Raw genomic sequence first — 19,209 nt, 5'->3', positions numbered from 1 at the left:
CTGTCCTGCATCCATAAAACACAGGGCTGAATGGAGGCAGAATGAGACTTCTGTTCCTCACTGGGCAGTAAAGGCACATTAGGGCTGTGGACCCCTAGGAATAGGTGAGTTCAGGGTTTTGGGCAGGGAGGGTTTGTTCAGGTTAGGAACAAAGGTTTGGAAGGGGGGTGGTTTAAGGCTACGGGCAGATAGGAGAAAAGTGGTTCTATCTTGGTGGGGGAGGTGCTCTAGATCCGCAAAGGGGAGCCCCCAAAGGTGGAACTGTTATGGTTTGTAACCAAGGAATCAGTGCAGTGTATTCCTTGATTACTTTGTAACATCATCAGAGGCACTTTGGAGGTTTTGCACACCGGGCTAAATCACTGGCTTTGAAAGCAGACCAAGGCAGGCCAGCAGCACGGTTCAATTCCCGTACCAGCCTCCCCAAACAAGCGCCGGAATATGGCGACCAGGGGCTTTTCACAGTAACTTCATTGAAGCCTACTTGTGACAATAAGCGATTTTCATTTTCATTTCATTTCTTCCATCTTGGGACTGTGAGCAAGAAACACCTCTGCAATAAACTCTGATGACTGGTTAAGTAGCTTGCAGTGTGGCAACCTGACCATCATTTGTGCTGTGAAGAAAACTCCTAAAAACATAACAGGAACATCCACTTCCTTCCCACTGTTTGAAGAATTACTTTTTAAATCGGGCTGGCCACTCCTGACAATTGCCCATGCAACCTGTTTTATGGTGTGGACAGTGTGCTATTAGAATCAATTGGCATGACAAAAACATAATTGACTCTTGATTATCTATTTAAGTATGGTGGGCACACTGCTGATTTTGGAACTTCCTCACTGCCCGTATTATGGAACTAAGCCCGGGTGGGTTGGAAAGTGTTGGAGAGGACACCCGCCCGACTTCACATTACCCAACCTGCCGAAAACATGTCCATGAGGTATGTAAAATGCAGCCCATGTGAGACCTCTGAGGAGATGACCCATGCCCCAGCTCAGATACACTCACACCCATTAAATTGATAATTGGATTTTCACTTGGTGACTCACCATCAAAAGGAACCAATGCAGACAGTGGTGGTCGTGGCAGTTGGGGAGTGCCTGTGTCAGAGGGCAAAGCATTCTCCAAGTTTTTCCCAGCTGGACATAGTAAGGACGCATCAATATAAAAGGTAATCATTGAGGTGCATTATAAAATCTGTAATGTAGTGGCAGGCCTTCCATGCACATAGCTTACAATTGCAGAGAGAATGGTGGAGTCCACATTGAGCAGGAATGGATTGACATTGCAGGACAAGGCAAGGATGTATTGGTTCCATGGATAGAGTGACAACCTCATAGAAGATCAATCAACTATCAAGTGGTTCAATGCATGTCTTAATCATGGCTGTCCAGATTCTGGATATCAACATGTCTGGCATCATAAATTGGATGACAGACTATTTAGCCTAGGCCTTACATGCTGTTTTCCACTACAGTGGTGGGAGTAAAGTCTCATGAGAGTAATAATGGCAATAGGAGGTCTAGAAGTGGGACCTCCACTTAAAGCTCTCCCACTTCTGACCTGTTTCAACAACCCCAAACCTCAATTTGCACGCATCACACTGCCTACTCGCCTATTGGCCAAGACTTCTGCATACGTGTAGGTGGAGCTTTCTTTGGTAGGGCCCTTGTGGGCTCCAACACAAGTCTTTGACCAAAAGCATTTCAACAGTCAGAGCAAAGCTTTGAACAGTGCCTCTGTTCAAATCACAGGACTTGCACCATGCAGAGCTGGTAGGAAATGAAAGAGTAAAGCTTTGTACTTGCATAAAGAAATGCATGTATGTATATGAGAAAGTGTAATGCTGTATCATTTCCAGTAGAAACTCATAGAATGCATTACTTTGCACCACTTTTGAATGCAGTCTTCTTGGTTACTATATAGCAACTCACCTTTTCAGTTGTTTGTTAATGAATTTACAGGGACCAGTGGGGGTATGTATAGTCAGTGGCTGGTTGCTTTGTGTCAGGGAATTGGAGGTGGAGGTGCAGGGCAGGAGAGAGGACATTGTGTGTGATTGCCTCATTGGTCCCATGGTGGCAACAATAGAACTATGCATAACAAATATGTGGCTTCAATATGATCAGCTGGTGTTGTATTTGTGTGCACCATTTTCCACCTTTTTCCTCTTCTTCCTCTGCAGGTGATGTGTGTTCAGCATCTTGCTTCTCTCTGCTGCTGCACTATTCTTGTTTTTCACTGCTGTCTTAAGCCAGGTTTTAAGTAGGTATGTTTTGTCTCTTTGTAGCCCCCGCCTTTAAGTTTACTTGCTGGTACAGACAAGTCAGAGAACATGGACTGCTTCAAGATGCAAGCATTATGACAACTCACAAGGAATTTTCTGCACACCTAAATTAACATTTTCTCAGAGTTGCACATCAACTACACTCTGATGGAATGGAATCTTTTGTACTTTGCAAATTCAAAAGCAACATACAGCAGATTCTGGACTACTCAATAGATCAAACAGCATTTCTCGGAGAGATTCTCATGCAAAATCTTCACCCGCTTCACCCTGAAATGTTGATTTTATTTCTCTCTCCACAAATGCTACCTGATCTGAATATTTCCATCATTTTCTATTTGTCTTCTGGTTTAAGATCCCACCAGGTTGATCTGGAGAAGCGCAGATTGCAACATGTCTGCAGTTGATAACATCCTGCACCTGTGGGAAGCTAGCCACAAACACAAGCACACGCTCATTCAGACTAAATCTGACATGAACAACTCACTTGTGGCAGGTCATCTTGGTGGGAGGGCAGTGGATCCGCACCTCTGCAGCACAGGCCAACCTCCACTTTGGTGTCCAAAGCGTTCAGTCAGTGACGGCCATGGCTGAACGGCTTAACATCATGTCCCAGTCGCTGGGGGACGTGTCCCAGATGCATGTGGACCTCACTGTTGGTGAATGCTCTATCCTCAGTCACCCCCATGACCAGGACTTATTCCTTGCAGGGGGTGAGGACTTTAATATCCGGTGCCCTGCCGCATCTCTGGGCCCTTTCCTTTCTGTTATGGGCCAACCTCTCCTGCGAGGACAAAGAGAGCCACATGCTTTATGCATTGGGTGGATGAATGGCAGGAGACAGTACTGTGCACAGCTGCTGTGCATGGGTCGGTTGTGCTTGTAGGTGCCAGGGTATGCTGGGATACAGATTTGGTATTATGCTGGGGGGGAGGGGGGGGGGGTAGTGCTAGCCACCACCATTCGTTGGGGGGGAGGTGAGCTTTGGGATGGTATGCGGGACAAGTGCCGGAGGGCCGATGCCAACTCACCATTGCTGCCTGTTGGAGGCTATTGAGTTTCTCACAACACTGGACTGCGGTCCTCCCCACAACACTTCCTGAACTGACTGCCATTGCCTTGCAGGTGGCACTGACTGACTTGCGGTTGACCTCCAACCCCCTCGGGGGAACAGGGTGTCCCAGCCCGACTCCACCATGTCCAATAATCTGGCCAGTGGGTCATGAATGCATTAGAAGGCACATGATGTATGAGATTACAATTGCAGGCAGATATTCAGTTGGTGCTGCAAATTGAAGAGAGATGCATCGCCAATAATGCGCAATGCAAAAATGTCTCATCACTAACATGGCACCAGTATTTAATCACGGAAAAATTGGTAAGAATATAGCAGAAATGAACTACTATTGACCTTTTTCAATTTCCACCAATTTTCTTTTTGCCCCTTTTCTGAAACTATTGACTTCTCAACAGGGTATATTTATTTGTTATGAGAACCCATGAAGTCTTGCTGAACTCATCTTTCGCTAGACTAGTCTGTGACTGTTGGCTTAGCTATTCAAATTGCATATTGCAACCAACTGTGATCCTGTTAATCGTCCATCATCCACTCAGTCAAATTGCTAACAGATGTAACTGAGTTACATTTACGAGCTACCATGGCACTGATCGATGATCAAACGTAGGGTTTTCCTGCTATGTATGGCCTGTCTCATTAAATAATCTTGATTAACTGTCAGGAAAGCAAGAACACTATACTTTTCTAATACAGCAGCTGGAATTCTCCAGTTGTCGGAATTCACTTTTTTCCCACTGGAAGCTCACCCCCAGCAAGTGGGTTTTGCGGCGGCGTTGGGTGGTTTCACTGGGAAATCCCATTGACAAATTTGACAAATGCAAGCGTTTAGATATATTGGATTATAAACATTTGGCAATTTTAGAGTTAAGAGCCTGGTTTAGAGTGTGTTTGACTGCAGTAGTCATGCTTTTAAAAGAATCTTGTTTTGCAACACCAGAAAGTATTAGGAGACATAGGTGAAATTGACCCGAGTACATATCCTGGGCGAGTGCACTGTTGTTTGACTAGGGGAAGTCCCTGGGCAGTTGATATGTTTTCAGCCTGGGGAACTTAATTTGTTTTTATCTGAGGGAGACAATGTCATTTACCGGGTGGAGCTAATACATTCAGACATTTTGAGAACGTTTTTGAGTTGAATTCTGATCTGACTACCCTTTAGACCAGAAGTAATTAGTTTTCTCTCACAGTAGGATAGTTTAAAAAGATTAATAGTATTTACAGCAGTGCAGACGTGGCTGAAGACAAAGGAAACAACTGAAACAATCAGTTGAAACAGCTTATTGAAGACATCCAGCCAGAGTCTGCAGGAGTTCTAACAGGAGCCAAATCTGTTCTGGAAAGCAAGAATTGCTCTGTGTCATTGGGATGTAGGATAGATTGAGAGCTGTATTTTGTTTCTTGTTTGGATTTGTATTTGGGTTTCAATTTGTTTGTTGTCACGTATACTGAGGTACAGTGAAAAGTATTGTTCTGCATACAGTTCAGACAGATCATTCCATCCATGAAAAAATATACAGGGAAATCAAATACTCAATGTAAGTCCATGTAAACAGGCATCTGGTGAAACATGCAGGAGTGTAGTACTGCTCAGTAAAAGAAGATGTGTGAAGAACATACAACATACAGTGCAGAAGAAGGCCATTCGGCCCATTGAGTCTGCACCGACCCACCTAATAACACCTCCTAACCTTTTTGGTCACTAAGGGCAATTTATGGCCAATCCACCTAACCTGCACATTTTTGGACTCTGGGAGGAAACTGAAGCACCCGGAGGAAACCCACGCAGACAACGCACAGACAGTGACCCAGCAGGGAATCAAACCTGGGACCCTGGCGCTGTAAAGCCACAGTGCTATCCACTTGTGCTACCGTGCTGCCCTAAATCAGATCAGTTCCTAAGAGGGTCTTTTAGGAGTCTGGTAAGAAGCTGCTTTTGAATCTGTTCGTGTTTTCAGACTTTTGTATCTCCTGCCAGGTGGAAGATGTTGGAAGAGTGAATAAGCCAGGTGGGATGGGTCTTTAGTTATGCTGCCCGCTTTCCCAAGATCGATGGATGGGAGGTGGGTTTTTGTGATGGACTGGGCGGTGTTCACAACTCTCGGTAGTTTCTTATAGTCTTGGGCCGAGCAGTTACCATAGCAGGGTGTAATGCAGCCAGATAGGATGTTTTCTAAGGTGCATCTGTAAAAGTTGGTAAGAGTCAGTGTAGACATGCCGAATTTCCTTAGTTTCCTGAGGAAGTATAGGTGCTGTTTTGCTTTCTTGGTCATAGCGTCGACGTGGGTGGACCAGGACAGATTTTTGGTGATGTGTGCACCTAGGAATTTAAAGCTGTCAACCATCTCCACCTCGGTCCCATTGATGCTGACAGAGGTGTGTACGATACTTTGTTTCCTGAAGTCAGTTCTTTAGTTATGCTGACATTGAGGGAGAGATAGTTGTCGTTACACCACTCCACTAGGTTGTATATCTCCCTCCTGTATTCTGACTCATCATTGTTCGAGATCCGACCCACTATGGTTGTATCGTTAGCAAACTTGGAGGTGGGTTTGGAGCCAAATTTTGCCAGTCATATGTGTATAGGGAGTATAGTAGGGGGCTAAGTGATTGGGAATAGAGATACTCATTAATGGTATTGTATTTACTGTATTGAGTAGTATTGTTTAAGGGGTAATTGTAAGCTCTTTTCAGGTGTGATGTTAAAGAGATAAAAGTTTTGTTTTAAAATACCAAATCCCTGTTTCTTACTGCAAACAAACCTGGAGCAAAGTATTCTTTCAATTTACAAAATAATAAAAAATATTGGGGTTTCGGTCCAGTATCCAAGCCACTGTTTGGTCTGGTATTGTAATACAAGGGGCAGGAATAACCCGCTGCCAGCGGACGACACGCGGGTGGGGTCAGAGAATCCTACCCAGAGTACATTTTTCTCATGTTTATTTATTGTTGATGGTGCCTGAAATTATTTTGCACAGTATAAATACTACAAAACAATATTTCATAGATTTCTAATGAGCTGATTTATTTTTTAAGTAAATAACAAACGTTTACAATATCTCTGTTTTAAGAATTGTTAATACTTTTTTATCAATTTTATCCATGGTTTAGGTGTTGGTTTAGTTTTTATTGCCTACCCAGATGCCCTCGGACTCCTGCCAGTATCATCATTTTGGGCCGTAATGTTTTTCTTAATGCTTATCACTCTGGGAATTGACAGTCAGTTTGCAATGATGGGTAAGAAAAATAATATTTCTTCTTTATGAAAGGACACTGTATAATCAATTTTTCCATAGTAATTTTACTTAATTTAACAATTTATTACTGCATGTATTGTCTTTAAATGTTCTTTGCTAAAATGCATGTTCCACCTATTAACGCCACTGTAATTATGAAATTGGGAATTGAATAGATTTATCTTTGCACTTAATATTGGATTGAATTGGATTGGATTTGTTTATTGTCACATGTACCGAGGTACAGAGAAAATAATTTTTGAGAGCAGCTCAAACACATCAGTTAGTGTATGAAAATAAAATAAAAAGAAAGTACAAAATAGGGCAACACAAGGTACATAATGTAAATACATAGTCACCAGCATCAGGTGAAGCATACAGGGGTGTAGTATTAGCAGACCAGTCCCTAAGAGGGTCGTTTAGGAGCCTGGTAACAGTGGGGAAGAAGCTGTTTTTGAATCTGTTTGTGCGTGTTCTCAGACTTTTGCATCTCCTGCCCTATGGAAGAAGTTGGAAGAGTGAGTAAGCCAGGTGGGAGGGGTCTTTGATATATATTGTTCGATCTTGAAAGCCAGAAGAACAGTTACTCAGGAAGTACTGGAAAACTAGTCAATTCTAGCATTAATGTAACCCACCATAACATTAAATTTTCAGTAAGACGTTAATTAAAGAAAACGGCAATTAATAATGAGAAGGGAGCAGGGGGAAAATGGAGAAGGTTGGATTTGAGTGGCAAAGTCATGATGAAATAAGGATTTTTTGAAAATGGAGGAGAATTAGGCAATACAATTTCAGAGAACAGGGAGCGCACTCCTGCACCTTGTTGGTCTCCAAAACGGGCCTTTTATGAATCCAGTGCTACTTTTTCACATAATGATGGTGGAACCTTAAACTGCCTCAATTCTACCATTTGAAATTCCCCCTCCCTAATTTCTGAATGGTTGATTTTACTCTGCTCATCTTTTTGACCAAACTTCATCGCCTTTAACATCATGGCTCAGAATTAATTCCCGTATGTATTTATCTTCTTCCCTGTCGCATACAGTGTGTACCTGAATGTACAACACTAGACAAAAAACAGGGTATTCAGAACAGCAACTCCGTATTCTTTGAAAGTGATCTGCCAGCTGATTCTTTTCTTGTCCCAAATGCCCACGCACAAGAATTGTCAAAAGCTACACTGAGATAAGCCTGAAGAGCGTGACCTTCGATAATGATAACACATGGAGTAAAATCTTTGTTTGGGAGTAGTTCGAAGTGTGCCTCCTTTTTAAGATGGATTACCATGTCAAATTGCAGGCAAAATGTTGTAAGACAGTGCATGATTGTTGCAAATCATCCTGGGCCCGGATCACAAACACAGTAATCAACACATTATAGTTCACAAAAATATTCTTCCACAAACTTTTGCCTCGCTTGTAATCTTTTGAGATTGAAGAGCTACTCAGCAGTCATGGGTGTGATTTAACCAGCCACGTTCCTCCGAAATTGGGACGGGACATGGCTGGTAAATCCCATGAGCGGCCTCTTCCGGGATTACTGATGCTTGTCACCCCCTCGCTGGATCTAACAAGATCTCGCGAGATGTTGCGACCTGGATTTGGGAATTTAACTGTGCAGTTATGTCGACGCCAGAACTAACCAGCCCTCCGGGATCTATCAGCCTCACCGATGATACCCCAGCTGAGCGCCATTTAGCACTGGTTTCCACAAACGGGGACCAGGCAGAACGGCACTTTTTTTTTGGGGGGGGTGTCTCCAGGCAATTGGAAGCCCTCAGGTGTTGACCTCAGGAGGGATTGCGTCTTAACACTGCCTATACCACTTGGGCACCCTGGCTGTGCCAAGGTGCTCAGTGGCATTTCACCTGTGCTGGGGATTGGGCTCAACGGTGCCTTTCCCTCTATAAGGTGGGGTGCAGGGGAGTAAGCTGAAGGATCCCGTAACTGGTGCATGGGGGGGGGGGGGGGGGGGGGGGGGGGGGGGTCCAGGAATGGGTCAGCGCCGCGATGTTCCTGCATTGGCGAGCGAACCCCTGAGTGCAGGATATGTACTTTGTGTGGCCTTGGGTGGCGGAAGGGGGATAAAGAGAGAGAGAGAGAGTATGTGTACCCTCGAGGCCAAGAATATTACAGCGCCAGGAGTGATACTCATTGGAGTTGAGCAGAATAGAGGTCATCTTATTGAAATATATAAGCTTCTGTTGAGATGCTGAGAGGACGCTTCCTCTCGTGGGTGAATCTAGAACTAGAGGCACTGTTTAAAAATAAGGCGACCCATTCAAGACCAATGTTGAGGAATTTTTTCTCTGGTACTTGTCTTTGGAATTCTCTTTCACAGTCAGCAGTGGAGGCTGGGTCATTAAACATATTGAGGCTGAGTTAGATTTTGATCTACAAAGGAGTGTAGCGTTATAGGGGGCAGACGAGTGTAGTAAGGCTGCAGCCAAATCAACTGTGAACTTATTGAATGGCAGAGCAGATTCAGGGGGTCAAATGACCTACTTCAATCCCTATTTTATGTTGTGCTGTGAATCTAGAAAGATGCTGTAGCAAAAATAGTTAGTTATTGCTGTTTAAAACCAGACAGAGTTATTGGATGCCTTTTAAATCTGAAATTCACATCTTGCAAACCTTTGCCTCGTACGATAATTTAAATGTCCTAAATCTCTGTTCTTTTCATAACACCAAATATTCAATATGATATATTTTGCCTTCCCTGTGTTGTAGTTCCACATCGGAAAATAAAAAGCAAGGCACTTTGAGAATGGCTAGAAATGTTGCACTTATTCTGGATTTAGCAATACAATCTGATTTTATTGCACCATAGAGGACCCCTGATGTGAGATTGAAAGTAAAGCCTATTCTTTTGTGGGATGTGAGCAGCACTGACCAGGGCCGTTTTTGTAGCTCATCCCTAATTTCCCTCGAGAAGATGCTGGCGAGCTGCTTTCTTGAACCGCTGCAGCCCATTGGATATAGGTACACCTACTGTGCTGTTCGGGAAGAAGTTTCAGAATTTTAACCCAGCACCAATGAAGCAACAGTGATTGTCGTTCCAAGTCAGAATGGTGTGTGGCTCCGAGGGGAACCTGCAGGTAGATGGTGCTGTTCCCACTTGTTTGCTGCCCAGGCTGCTGTCAAGGAAGCTTTGGTGAGTCGCTGTAGCACATCTTATCTATGGTATGCACTGCTGCCACTGTGTGTCAGTGGTGAAGAGAGTGAATATTTAAGGTGGTGCATGTGGTACTGGTCAAGTGGGCTGTTTTATCATGGCTTATTGAGTGTTCTTGGAACCGCACTCACCCAGATGAATGTAAAGTATTCTAGATGGTGGAGAACGCTGGGGAGTCAGTAGGTGAGTTACTTTCCACAGAATTCCCACAGCATTTATACGGCTGGTCTAGTTAGTGACCTCCTAGATATTGATAAAGGACGATTCAGCGATGGTAAAGCTATTGAATGTTCAGGCGAGATTGTTAAGATTATATCTTTTTAGGGTGGTTAAGTAACATTCATGTCCCACAAATGACCAACCATAACCATGTATCGGTCCAAACCTGAATGTTGTCTCGGTCATGCTGCACATGAACATGGACATGAACTGCTTCAGTACCTGAGGAGTTGCAAATGGTACTGAACATTGTGAAATCATCAATGAACATCTCCACGTCTGAACTTCAGAAGAGGGGGGAGGGGGGGGGGGGGGGGGGGAAAGGTCACTGATGCAGCTGGAGACAGTTGGGCCTAAGCATTGTCTCACGGCATCCAGTGCGGTAACATAAATGATCCCAGAGTGGCCAGCGAGATCCCTAGGAAGAGTTTTCTTTGAGCAGCGGAGAATGCCCTGAAATTGATTTGCTTCTAGAAAGGGGCCTTGGAAAGTGTCATGGCTCCAGTGGCATCTGTTGAGCTCTGGCGAGCCCTTGAAAATCCTGGAGATGGTGTAAAAAGTTGAGACAGGAAGAGACTGTTCTAGCATTCCTGTCATAAGATTCAACTGTATTTTGAATAATCCTATAATGCAAACTATTTCAATATTTGCTGCATATTTGCTATTTCTTAATTTGTCTTATTTGAATTCCATTGGCGTAAATATTTGCACAGATCTGTTCTTAATTCCTCTGCATCCTTAAGCAGGAAATTGCTGGAAAAGAAATGGCAAATGGGCAGCACGGTAGCACAGTGGTTAGCACTGTTGTTTTGCAGCTCCATGGTCCCAGGTTCGATTCCCGGCTTGGGTCACTGTTTGTGCGGAGTCTGCACGTTCTCCACATGTCTGCGTGGGTTTCTGCCGGGTGCTCCGGTTTCCTCCCACAGTCTAAAGATGTGCAGGTTAGGTGGATTGGCCATGCTAAATTGTCTCTTGGTGTCCAAAAAGGTGAGGTGGTGTTATTGGGTTACAGGGATAAGTTGGAGGTGTGGGCTTGGGTAGAGTGCTCTTGCCAAGGGCCAGTGCAGACTCAAAGGGCCAAATGGCCTCCTTTGGCACTGTAAATTCTAAAAAGAAAAATGTGAAAGTCACAAGTTGTTATTGTCCAAATAGACCATTAAATTCAAGGGATTAGAAGATACCATGAGTTGAGTACCTTCTGAATTTTCTGTCAATTTACATCATTCCACCACTTGCTGCACACATGCAGCGTCTCAGCCTCAGCATTATATTATATTTAAAGACTTTGTTAGATTTTTACATGTCTATTAATGCATATTTGCATGCTTATGGAGCTGTATATTTATCAGGAAATGTCAATCTGATTTGGGTTTTGTCCACACCAGAACTTGCTGAAGCAGGGACTCGGCAAGTCAGAACTAGTGCGTATATTTGTAACAATGTGATCATTGATCATGCTGCACCAATCAAGCTCTCTGACCCAAAACTGAACAATTTCAATTGCGGCTTCTCATTCCTTCAGTTATTGTTCGAGTGTTTTAAATTTCCATTTTTGTTTCTTTATCTTTTTCTTCTCCCAATCCAATTTAACACTCGCTTTCTTTCTGGGATTGATTTGACTCTAATTCACCCACACTTATTCACACTCCTTCTCAGTCCTTCACCTGTTTATTTCCCAGTTGTTAATTCTCGTTGGTTAAGGAGTTACACCACTGACGGGGGTTTCAGACCATGGTGATATCATCTCAAACATCCAGCAAGTTACGGCACAAACATTTTGTGTATGGGGGATACCCCCAGATCCAACAAGTTCTGGTGCATTTGCAGATAAAACATGCATTGATTTGCAGCATCTGTTAGTATATGCAGCTTCATATGCATGCAAATTCATTTCAAAAAATGATTTTAACTATTATGAGCAGAATTTTAATGAAACCAACCCACTCATAGTGGAAAGTCTGCAGCAGGTCAGGAACCTGATTTTTACTGAAACAGACTTTGTCATGACTGTTCAACTTGACCACTGCATTAGCATCCTGCTTCCTGCTTTCTGAACCAATCAGAGTGCAGGTGTGATGATGGCTCCCATCTGTCAATTGAAGGATTTAGAGTTAAAAGTTTAGAGTATCAGAATGGCTGCATTCTACATTTGTTCTTCAGGTTTTAGAAGCCACAGGAATGGTAGTGCAATGTGGGAAAATGAGTGAGGGCAGCACGGTAGCATTGTGGTTAGCACAATTACTTCACGGGTCCAGGTTCAATTCCCGGCTTGAGTCACTGTCTGTGCGGAGTCTGCACGTTCTCCCCGTGTGTGCGTGGGTTTCCTCCGGGTGCTCCGGTTTCCTCCCACAGTCCAAAGATGTGCAGGTTAGGTGGATTGGCCATGATAAATTGCCCTTAGTGTCCAAAATTGCCCTTGGTGTTGGGTGGGGTTACTGGGTTATGGGGATAGGGTGGGGTTGTGGGCTTGGGTAGGGTGCTCTTTCCAAGAGCCGGTGCAGACTCGATGGGCCAAATGGCCTCCTTCTGCACTGTAAATTTTATGACAATTCTCTGGAGTGAAGTGTTGCTTCCTGCGATTAGGAAGAAGAGGCAATTCTCTGAAACCAAACTGGAATGGTTGGAAGTGGCCAAGGATGTGATCGGCAGGACAATGGTACCTCAAACCAGGATTCATGGCCACAACAGGTTCGGTGACAGCCTGCTTCCAAGTATCAAATCTCACTTTCTGACTTCCCCAGCATTCTCCTGCACAACACTCTACGGATCAGTACATTTTGCAGCTGCACTCAATCCTTTCTCTCTCAAGGTATCCCCTCACAACCCCATCTGAACAGCCAACACTGACAATCACCCTCACCTTTGTGCCATTTCACACTCATTCCTCAGTCATCCTCTACAAATATTGTAATTCATTCCTCTCCACACAGTCCATTCATTAAACTCCTAATTCACTGCTTTCTGTCCTTGCAGGAACAAAGATTGCACAAGTCCAGGGAAAGACATCAGGGGTGGCCTTCCAGTTAGATCTTCCTTGAACACTTTGGAAATTGGCAGGGTGCATGTCCATTGAGAGATGGAGATCTACCAGAAACCTGGGGGCAGAATTTGCAATCACAGAACATTTGTTGCCGAACAATCACTAATGTTGATTTGCCGTCACAACCTCCTGAAATGTGAACAGCTACACAATCCTGACTTTTTAACCTAATTCCCATGCCAGTTCTATTTTGTGTCTTTTATTTCCTACAGGTTGGTTAAGCATGAGACAGGAACTAGAGCAGGTGGAGGCCAAAGGGTCCTCTGAGGTGATTGTGCACAAGAACTGCCACACGACTCATGCACGCCATCCACCAGCTCAGATACAACCATCTCAGTGAGGATACCAAGGGAAAAAGTTTATTACACAGTGAAGTACACATTGTGTGATGAGGAACAGATTTAGAGATGGATATTAGTGGTGAGTCCCTGTCAGCTGGCACAGGGCATCCTCAGCTGCATGCAGCTACTGATCCCCAGAGGTTCATCCATAGAGAGGACTATTCTGGAACAGAAATTGAATATTTGTAACATTCTGTCCAGCATTTCCTGAGACAATGCATATCCTTGGATAGAGAGATACAAGTAGGTTGTCTTAAATATAAATGCCATGATTTCCCATGCACGGAGAATCAGTCAACCAAATGCATGCTTTCCCTGTCTAGTGGCAGTTATACTCAGATGGAGGAAAACTCGCCTTTCAGCACTTCACTGAAGTGGAGCCAACTGTTTTTCAGCTCTCGTCTACCACGGAAGTGCAGGTGGGCCATTAGATTAATAAAATTAAAATTAAAAGATTAATAAAAGGGTACATGGAGGTAGTAACTTTTCTCATGGTATTCCCACTTTTCATTCCTTCAACCCCACACAAGGGGCTGGTTTAGCACAGTGGGATAAATAGCTGGCTTGCAATGCAGAACCATGCCAGCAGCGCGGGTTCAATTCCTGTACCGGCCTCCCCGAACAGGCGCCGGAATGTGGAGACTAGGGGCGTTTCACAGTAACTTCATTGAAGCCTCTTGTGACAATAAGCGATTATTATTATTATTGCATCAAACTCCAGAGAGCCCCTGCTGACTCCTTCCCTGATGACATTTGGGGCGGGATTCTCCCGGGGCGGGGGATCCCGGCGTAGCAGAGTGGCGCTAACCACTCCGGCGGCGGGACTCCCCAAAGGTGCGGAATTCTCCGCACCTTTAGGGGCCAAGCCCTCACATTGAGGGGCTCGGCCCATGCCGGAGTGGTTGGCACCACACCGACTGCCGCCCAATTGGGTCTAGTAGCCTTTGATGCCCGGCGCCGGGGCTGGCCAAAAGGCCTTTGCCGGTTCGCGCATGTGCCGGTGCGTCAGCTGCCGCTGACGTCACCACCGGCGCATGCACGCTGGGGGATTCTCTTCTGCCTCCGCCATGGTGGAGGCCGTGGCGGCGGCGGAAGAAAAATAGTGCCCCCACAGCACTGGCCCACCCGCCGATCGGTGGGCCCGATCGCGGGCCTTGTCACCGTGAGGGAACCCCCCGGGGTCGGATCACCCCGCGCCCCCCCGGGGGTCCGCTCACGCCGCCGATCCCACCGCCACCAGAGGTGGTTCAAACCACGGCGGCGGGAGAGGCTCCCAGCGGCAGGACTTCGGCCCATTGTGGGCCGGAGAATCGCCGCGGAGGCCACGCCGATCGGCGCGGGGGGCATGTCGATCGGCGGGGCGCGATTCCCACTCCCGCCGATTCCCGGGTGGCGGAAAATTTCTGCCACGGCGGGGGCGGGATTTTCGGGGGGGTCGGAGAATTTCGCCCCTGCTCTTGCACTGGGCTGTCTTTTGGAAGATGCTTAACAGTCCCAAAATCCAGAGGACGCACGCCACAGGTACTTCAGCAGTCAAAATAGGAAAACAAACAGCCTTCCATAAGTTATGCTGAAGCCACACGTTTCAAATTTCCGTTTTCCATTCAACTCAATTATGCCTTCTGACTACCAAATGAACATCAACTATCAGGACAATCATCTGAACAGAGACAGAGATGAGTAAAGGGTTTGTGGTCGTAGGACGTTTTTGCCTTTAAAAGGCAATGCAGTGGGCCCAAGATTGTTGCATCAAAAAGCTACATGCATCAAACTATCTGCATCCTATCTGGATGAGCATGGATTTGGGAGGCGACAGCCACTTTGGAGAGGGAAGGAAGATTGTATTTGGAGTTATAATTTTCGAGTAGGTCAAGGTTTATTTTCAATGAAGGGAGTGATGATGGCAGCTATGAAATGGAAACATTAACAACAATATTAGCTATTATTGGGGTTGAATTGGATAGGAGTGTGAAGCAGTTTTTCAAAATGGTTGAGATGGGTGTACTTGCGGTTGTAACATAAATGTAAGAACTGCAAAGGTTAATGAAATGTCCAAATCAACCACTAAAGGGAGCTAGATTTTAAAGTATGTAAGACATTGATGCTAAGCCTTGAGGGGACTGAAGTGAAGGAGATGGCGAGAGTACAGACTGAAGGAAAGATAGCATGAGTGAGAACAGATCATAGTTAATGTAATAATGTAGATATTAGTAGTAGGTGAGTGTAGATTATATGTTCATTATCAATTGTATTGTATCGGAGTAAGTGTTGAATCCAAATAAGTAGTGTTAATAAATTTAAATCTGTTTGTGGCCTTTGTTAACACTACACCAACCATCCTTAAAATTAGCAACGCAAGAATACCGCAGTGGCAAAATATTCAGATCATTCCAGAATATGAGGTACTCCTACACTTTTTAGAAAACCAGAGGAAAAGAAAAATTGATAGATGGGAGAAGAGGCTGAAAATGAAATTCAATATCAGCAAGTGAGATGTCCTTTTGTAAAATAATTAACAGCAATAATTATGCTCTGAATGTAAGCAGGCCTGGTCTTCCGCGTTCACAGAACCTTAATGGCAGAATCTCGCATTGAAAACTCGCTATATATATATACATATATACGTATAAACAGATTATTTCCAGGCTTTTCTCCAGGTATAGATTATAGCGGTCATGAAATATGTGTGAGCCAACACAAAACTTTAATAAGACCTCTGTTAGACTCTGTGAAGTATATGATTCAACTCTAATGGAAAAGGACTTTAGACAGGGTGCAACACAGATTCACCATGTACGGGGAAATAAAATACAATGGCTTGATAGACTTTCATTCTTAAAATATGAAATAAAAACAGAAAGCTGGTTTTCCTCAGCAGGTCTGCACTTTCAGTACTGTTTTTATTTCAGATCATCAGCATCTGCAGTATTTTGCTTACATTTTATTGGATTTTTCTCCTCTGGGCAGTGCAGATAACAGGGTAATATAACAGGAGTGGTAATAATGGGAAGGTATAAATGTATGAGAGGTCAGCAATACAAAATTAAAAGCAAGGAGATTTTGGGACTGGAGAATTGGAAATTTGCGATTTAAGGCAGACTATTTCAACTTTCTGCAGTTGATTGGGTAGATGGGTGAAAGAAAATAAGTTAAAGGAAAGTAGAAACAGGGTGGGTTGATGTGATGAGAACAATTTATTTGTGCACAGGGTGAACGCTGACACAGACTGCACCTCTTCTGTAGATCTGTTGCAATCTCTCTTACTCTTAATCTTCTTCTAATGAACTTTTTCTGGTGTCTCTTAAGAACTAAAGTTTTTCAGCCATGGCGTTGTTGTGGTAATTCTCTTCTTCACCATCTTTGTGGCTTCGATTTGTCCTAAAATAAATCACTCAACGCGTGCCAAACTGCAACCTAATTAATTATTTGTACTAAAGATAAATGGTGCCAAACTTTTGGGCGCGATTCAATGGCCACATCATGCCTGACTTGGTGACGTGAGTGGTCTCTCGTGAGATTTGCGACATCTTGTGAGTTTCATCCGAACCTCGCGAGACATCACAATCTGGACCTCGCTCGATCTGCTTCTCGTCCTCCCTGGGCAAGATCCGGGTATACATATTTAAATGGGCCATTAGGCTAATTTAAATATGTCTGCCCCAGATTCTCCTAGGCCCAGGGACTAACTGCATCACCAGCGATACTGGACCAAGTGCCATTTAACACTGTTCCACAGAAACATGGGGATCAGGTGTAATGGCACCTGGGAAGTCTCCAAGGCCGGGAAGCCAAGGTGGTAGGGGACAGGGCAGGGTGGCCCGCTGGCTCTCCCTCTTCCATGCAGCACCTTGGCACTGCTAGACTGACACAGGAACTGCCAGGCTGCCTGGGACGCACTGCCCGTGTGCCCTGGTGTCACTGCCAAGGGTCTTGTCCTGTGGAGGGCAATGCCCATTAAATGGGGATTGAGGGGGTTATGAAAGGTGGTGGGGTGAAGGGTGGGTATGCAGTGGCCTAATAAAGGTTGTGGGGTGTTGAGGGTAGGGTCCTGAAGGCGGGCTTTGAAAAGGGGGGCCATGAAGGGAGGTGGGGAGGCCTGAAAAGGGAGGGAGGCCTCAGCAACCCCATGTCCTCTCTTGGGAAGGGTGGAGTAATGCCCATGAGTGCAGGGGGTGGACATTTTACATGGGTGGGGGGAGTATGGGGGACCCTCGAGCTCACTTGGGAGATCGGACACCCTTTCAAAATGGCGGGCTGATCTCTGAGGAGCCGGTCTCGCTGACGGGTTTAGCTCCGCAGTAATGAAAACATTTCTACATCTGGGCTGGATTAGGGAGAAACTCCTGTTACAACCCCTGAGCTAGTGCCGGGTCAATTCCAGCCTGGAGCTGCAACACAATTGAAATTAATAACTAATTCTCAGAAAAACGCCCAATGTCGTTGGCCCTGAGCTTCCCAATAACTACACCAGGTTTGTAAATTTAAATACAATTAAGTTTATTAATAACAGGTATGAATTAAATATGCAGCAAATACAACAGGTTAAATATGATCTAATTCGTAATCCCCCATTTTAACTTACCCCCACCCTCTCTCTCTCTCTCTCTCTCTCTTTATTTTTATATATTTATATATATATACTCATGCAAGACAAACAAATGAAGAGTGATGAAAATAATGAGTAGAAGGATAAAGAGTCTTTGTTTCAGATGGTCGTTTTTAAGCACACTTTCCTTCAAACCAGGCTTTCGGGTCGGGATTTTTGCTTTCCAGTCTGAAATGGTTTTCACTGTAGATTCATTCAGGTCTCTGCAGTTTCAGAAATACAGCAGCCTTTCTGGAGAAAAACAAGGGAGAGAGAGAGAGAGAGCAGGTCTTGTGCTCAGCGTCCACTCTGTTTTTCCTGGGTCTCTGGAAATCATCTCACTCAGGCAGGACCCAGTCACCTGCCAATCAATCAAACCAAATCCTGCAATCTCGGGTACCACAAAGTCTGAGTCTGCTATCCAAAGCTACCACAGGGTACTATGTGGTACTAGTTCCTCATTTCCCTTGCTCGATTTAAAGACATATGCCCATTAAGCATCCATAGATCAAAATGATTACAGCAAAACCTAACCAGCACATCTTTGGGTTGCGGGAGGAAACCGGAGCACCCGCGGGAAACCCACACAGCCACGGAGAGAAAGTGCAAACTCTATACAGACAGTCACCCGAGGCCGGAATTGAACACGGGACCCTGGAACCCTGGGGGCACCCCTGGGGTCCGATCGCCCGCGCACCCCGTGACCAATCCCGCCAGCACAGAGGTGGTTTAAACCACGTCGGCAGGATTGGCCGGTCAGCGGCGGGACTTCGGCCCATCGTGGGCCGGAGAATCGCCGTGGGGGGCACGCCGATCGGCGGGGCATGTTTCCCGCTCCCGCCGATTCCCGGGTGGCAGAGAATTCCAGCCACGGCGGGGGCGGGATTTACACCGGCCCCGGGGGAATCCCCAACCCTGTGGGGGGGTCGGAGAAATCCACCCCATGTCTGTTTCTGTAACCCACATCTTCATTCACCTGAGGAAGGAGCAGATCTCCGAAAGCTAGTGATTCCATACAAACCTGTTAGACTTTAACCTGGTGTTGTAAGACTTCTTAGAGTGCTCACCCAGTCTAACGCTGACATCTCCACGTCATCGTTAGATCTCAAAAGGAATGACGAGGCCTCCCATTAGATTTATCCCCCTCCCCACTCGGCCCTTTCAGGCTGCCCTTTTCTGGATCCCTACACCTCAACCCCAAACTTTATTAGGCCACTAAATACCCGCCCCACCCTTCATATTTCCTTTA

The 19,209-nt window shown here is 45.2% G+C and overlaps 1 protein-coding gene across 1 annotated transcript in view; it reads left to right on the top strand.

The window, feature by feature from the left end:
* LOC119969492 (sodium- and chloride-dependent neutral and basic amino acid transporter B(0+)-like) overlaps positions 1–19,209 on the top strand; it is an 87,715-nt gene that overhangs the window by 42,358 nt on the left and 26,148 nt on the right. The window contains exon 9 of the mRNA XM_038803179.1: positions 6,477–6,602. Within this exon, the coding sequence (XP_038659107.1) occupies positions 6,477–6,602 (126 nt within the window). The remainder of the gene's footprint in view (positions 1–6,476; positions 6,603–19,209) is intronic.

This window comes from Scyliorhinus canicula, chromosome 7 (genome assembly GCF_902713615.1).
Source record: "Scyliorhinus canicula chromosome 7, sScyCan1.1, whole genome shotgun sequence".
Classification (NCBI taxonomy): domain Eukaryota; kingdom Metazoa; phylum Chordata; class Chondrichthyes; order Carcharhiniformes; family Scyliorhinidae; genus Scyliorhinus; species Scyliorhinus canicula.
The sequence above is the reverse complement of the archived record's forward strand: the minus strand, read 5'-3'. Positions and strand labels throughout refer to the sequence as shown.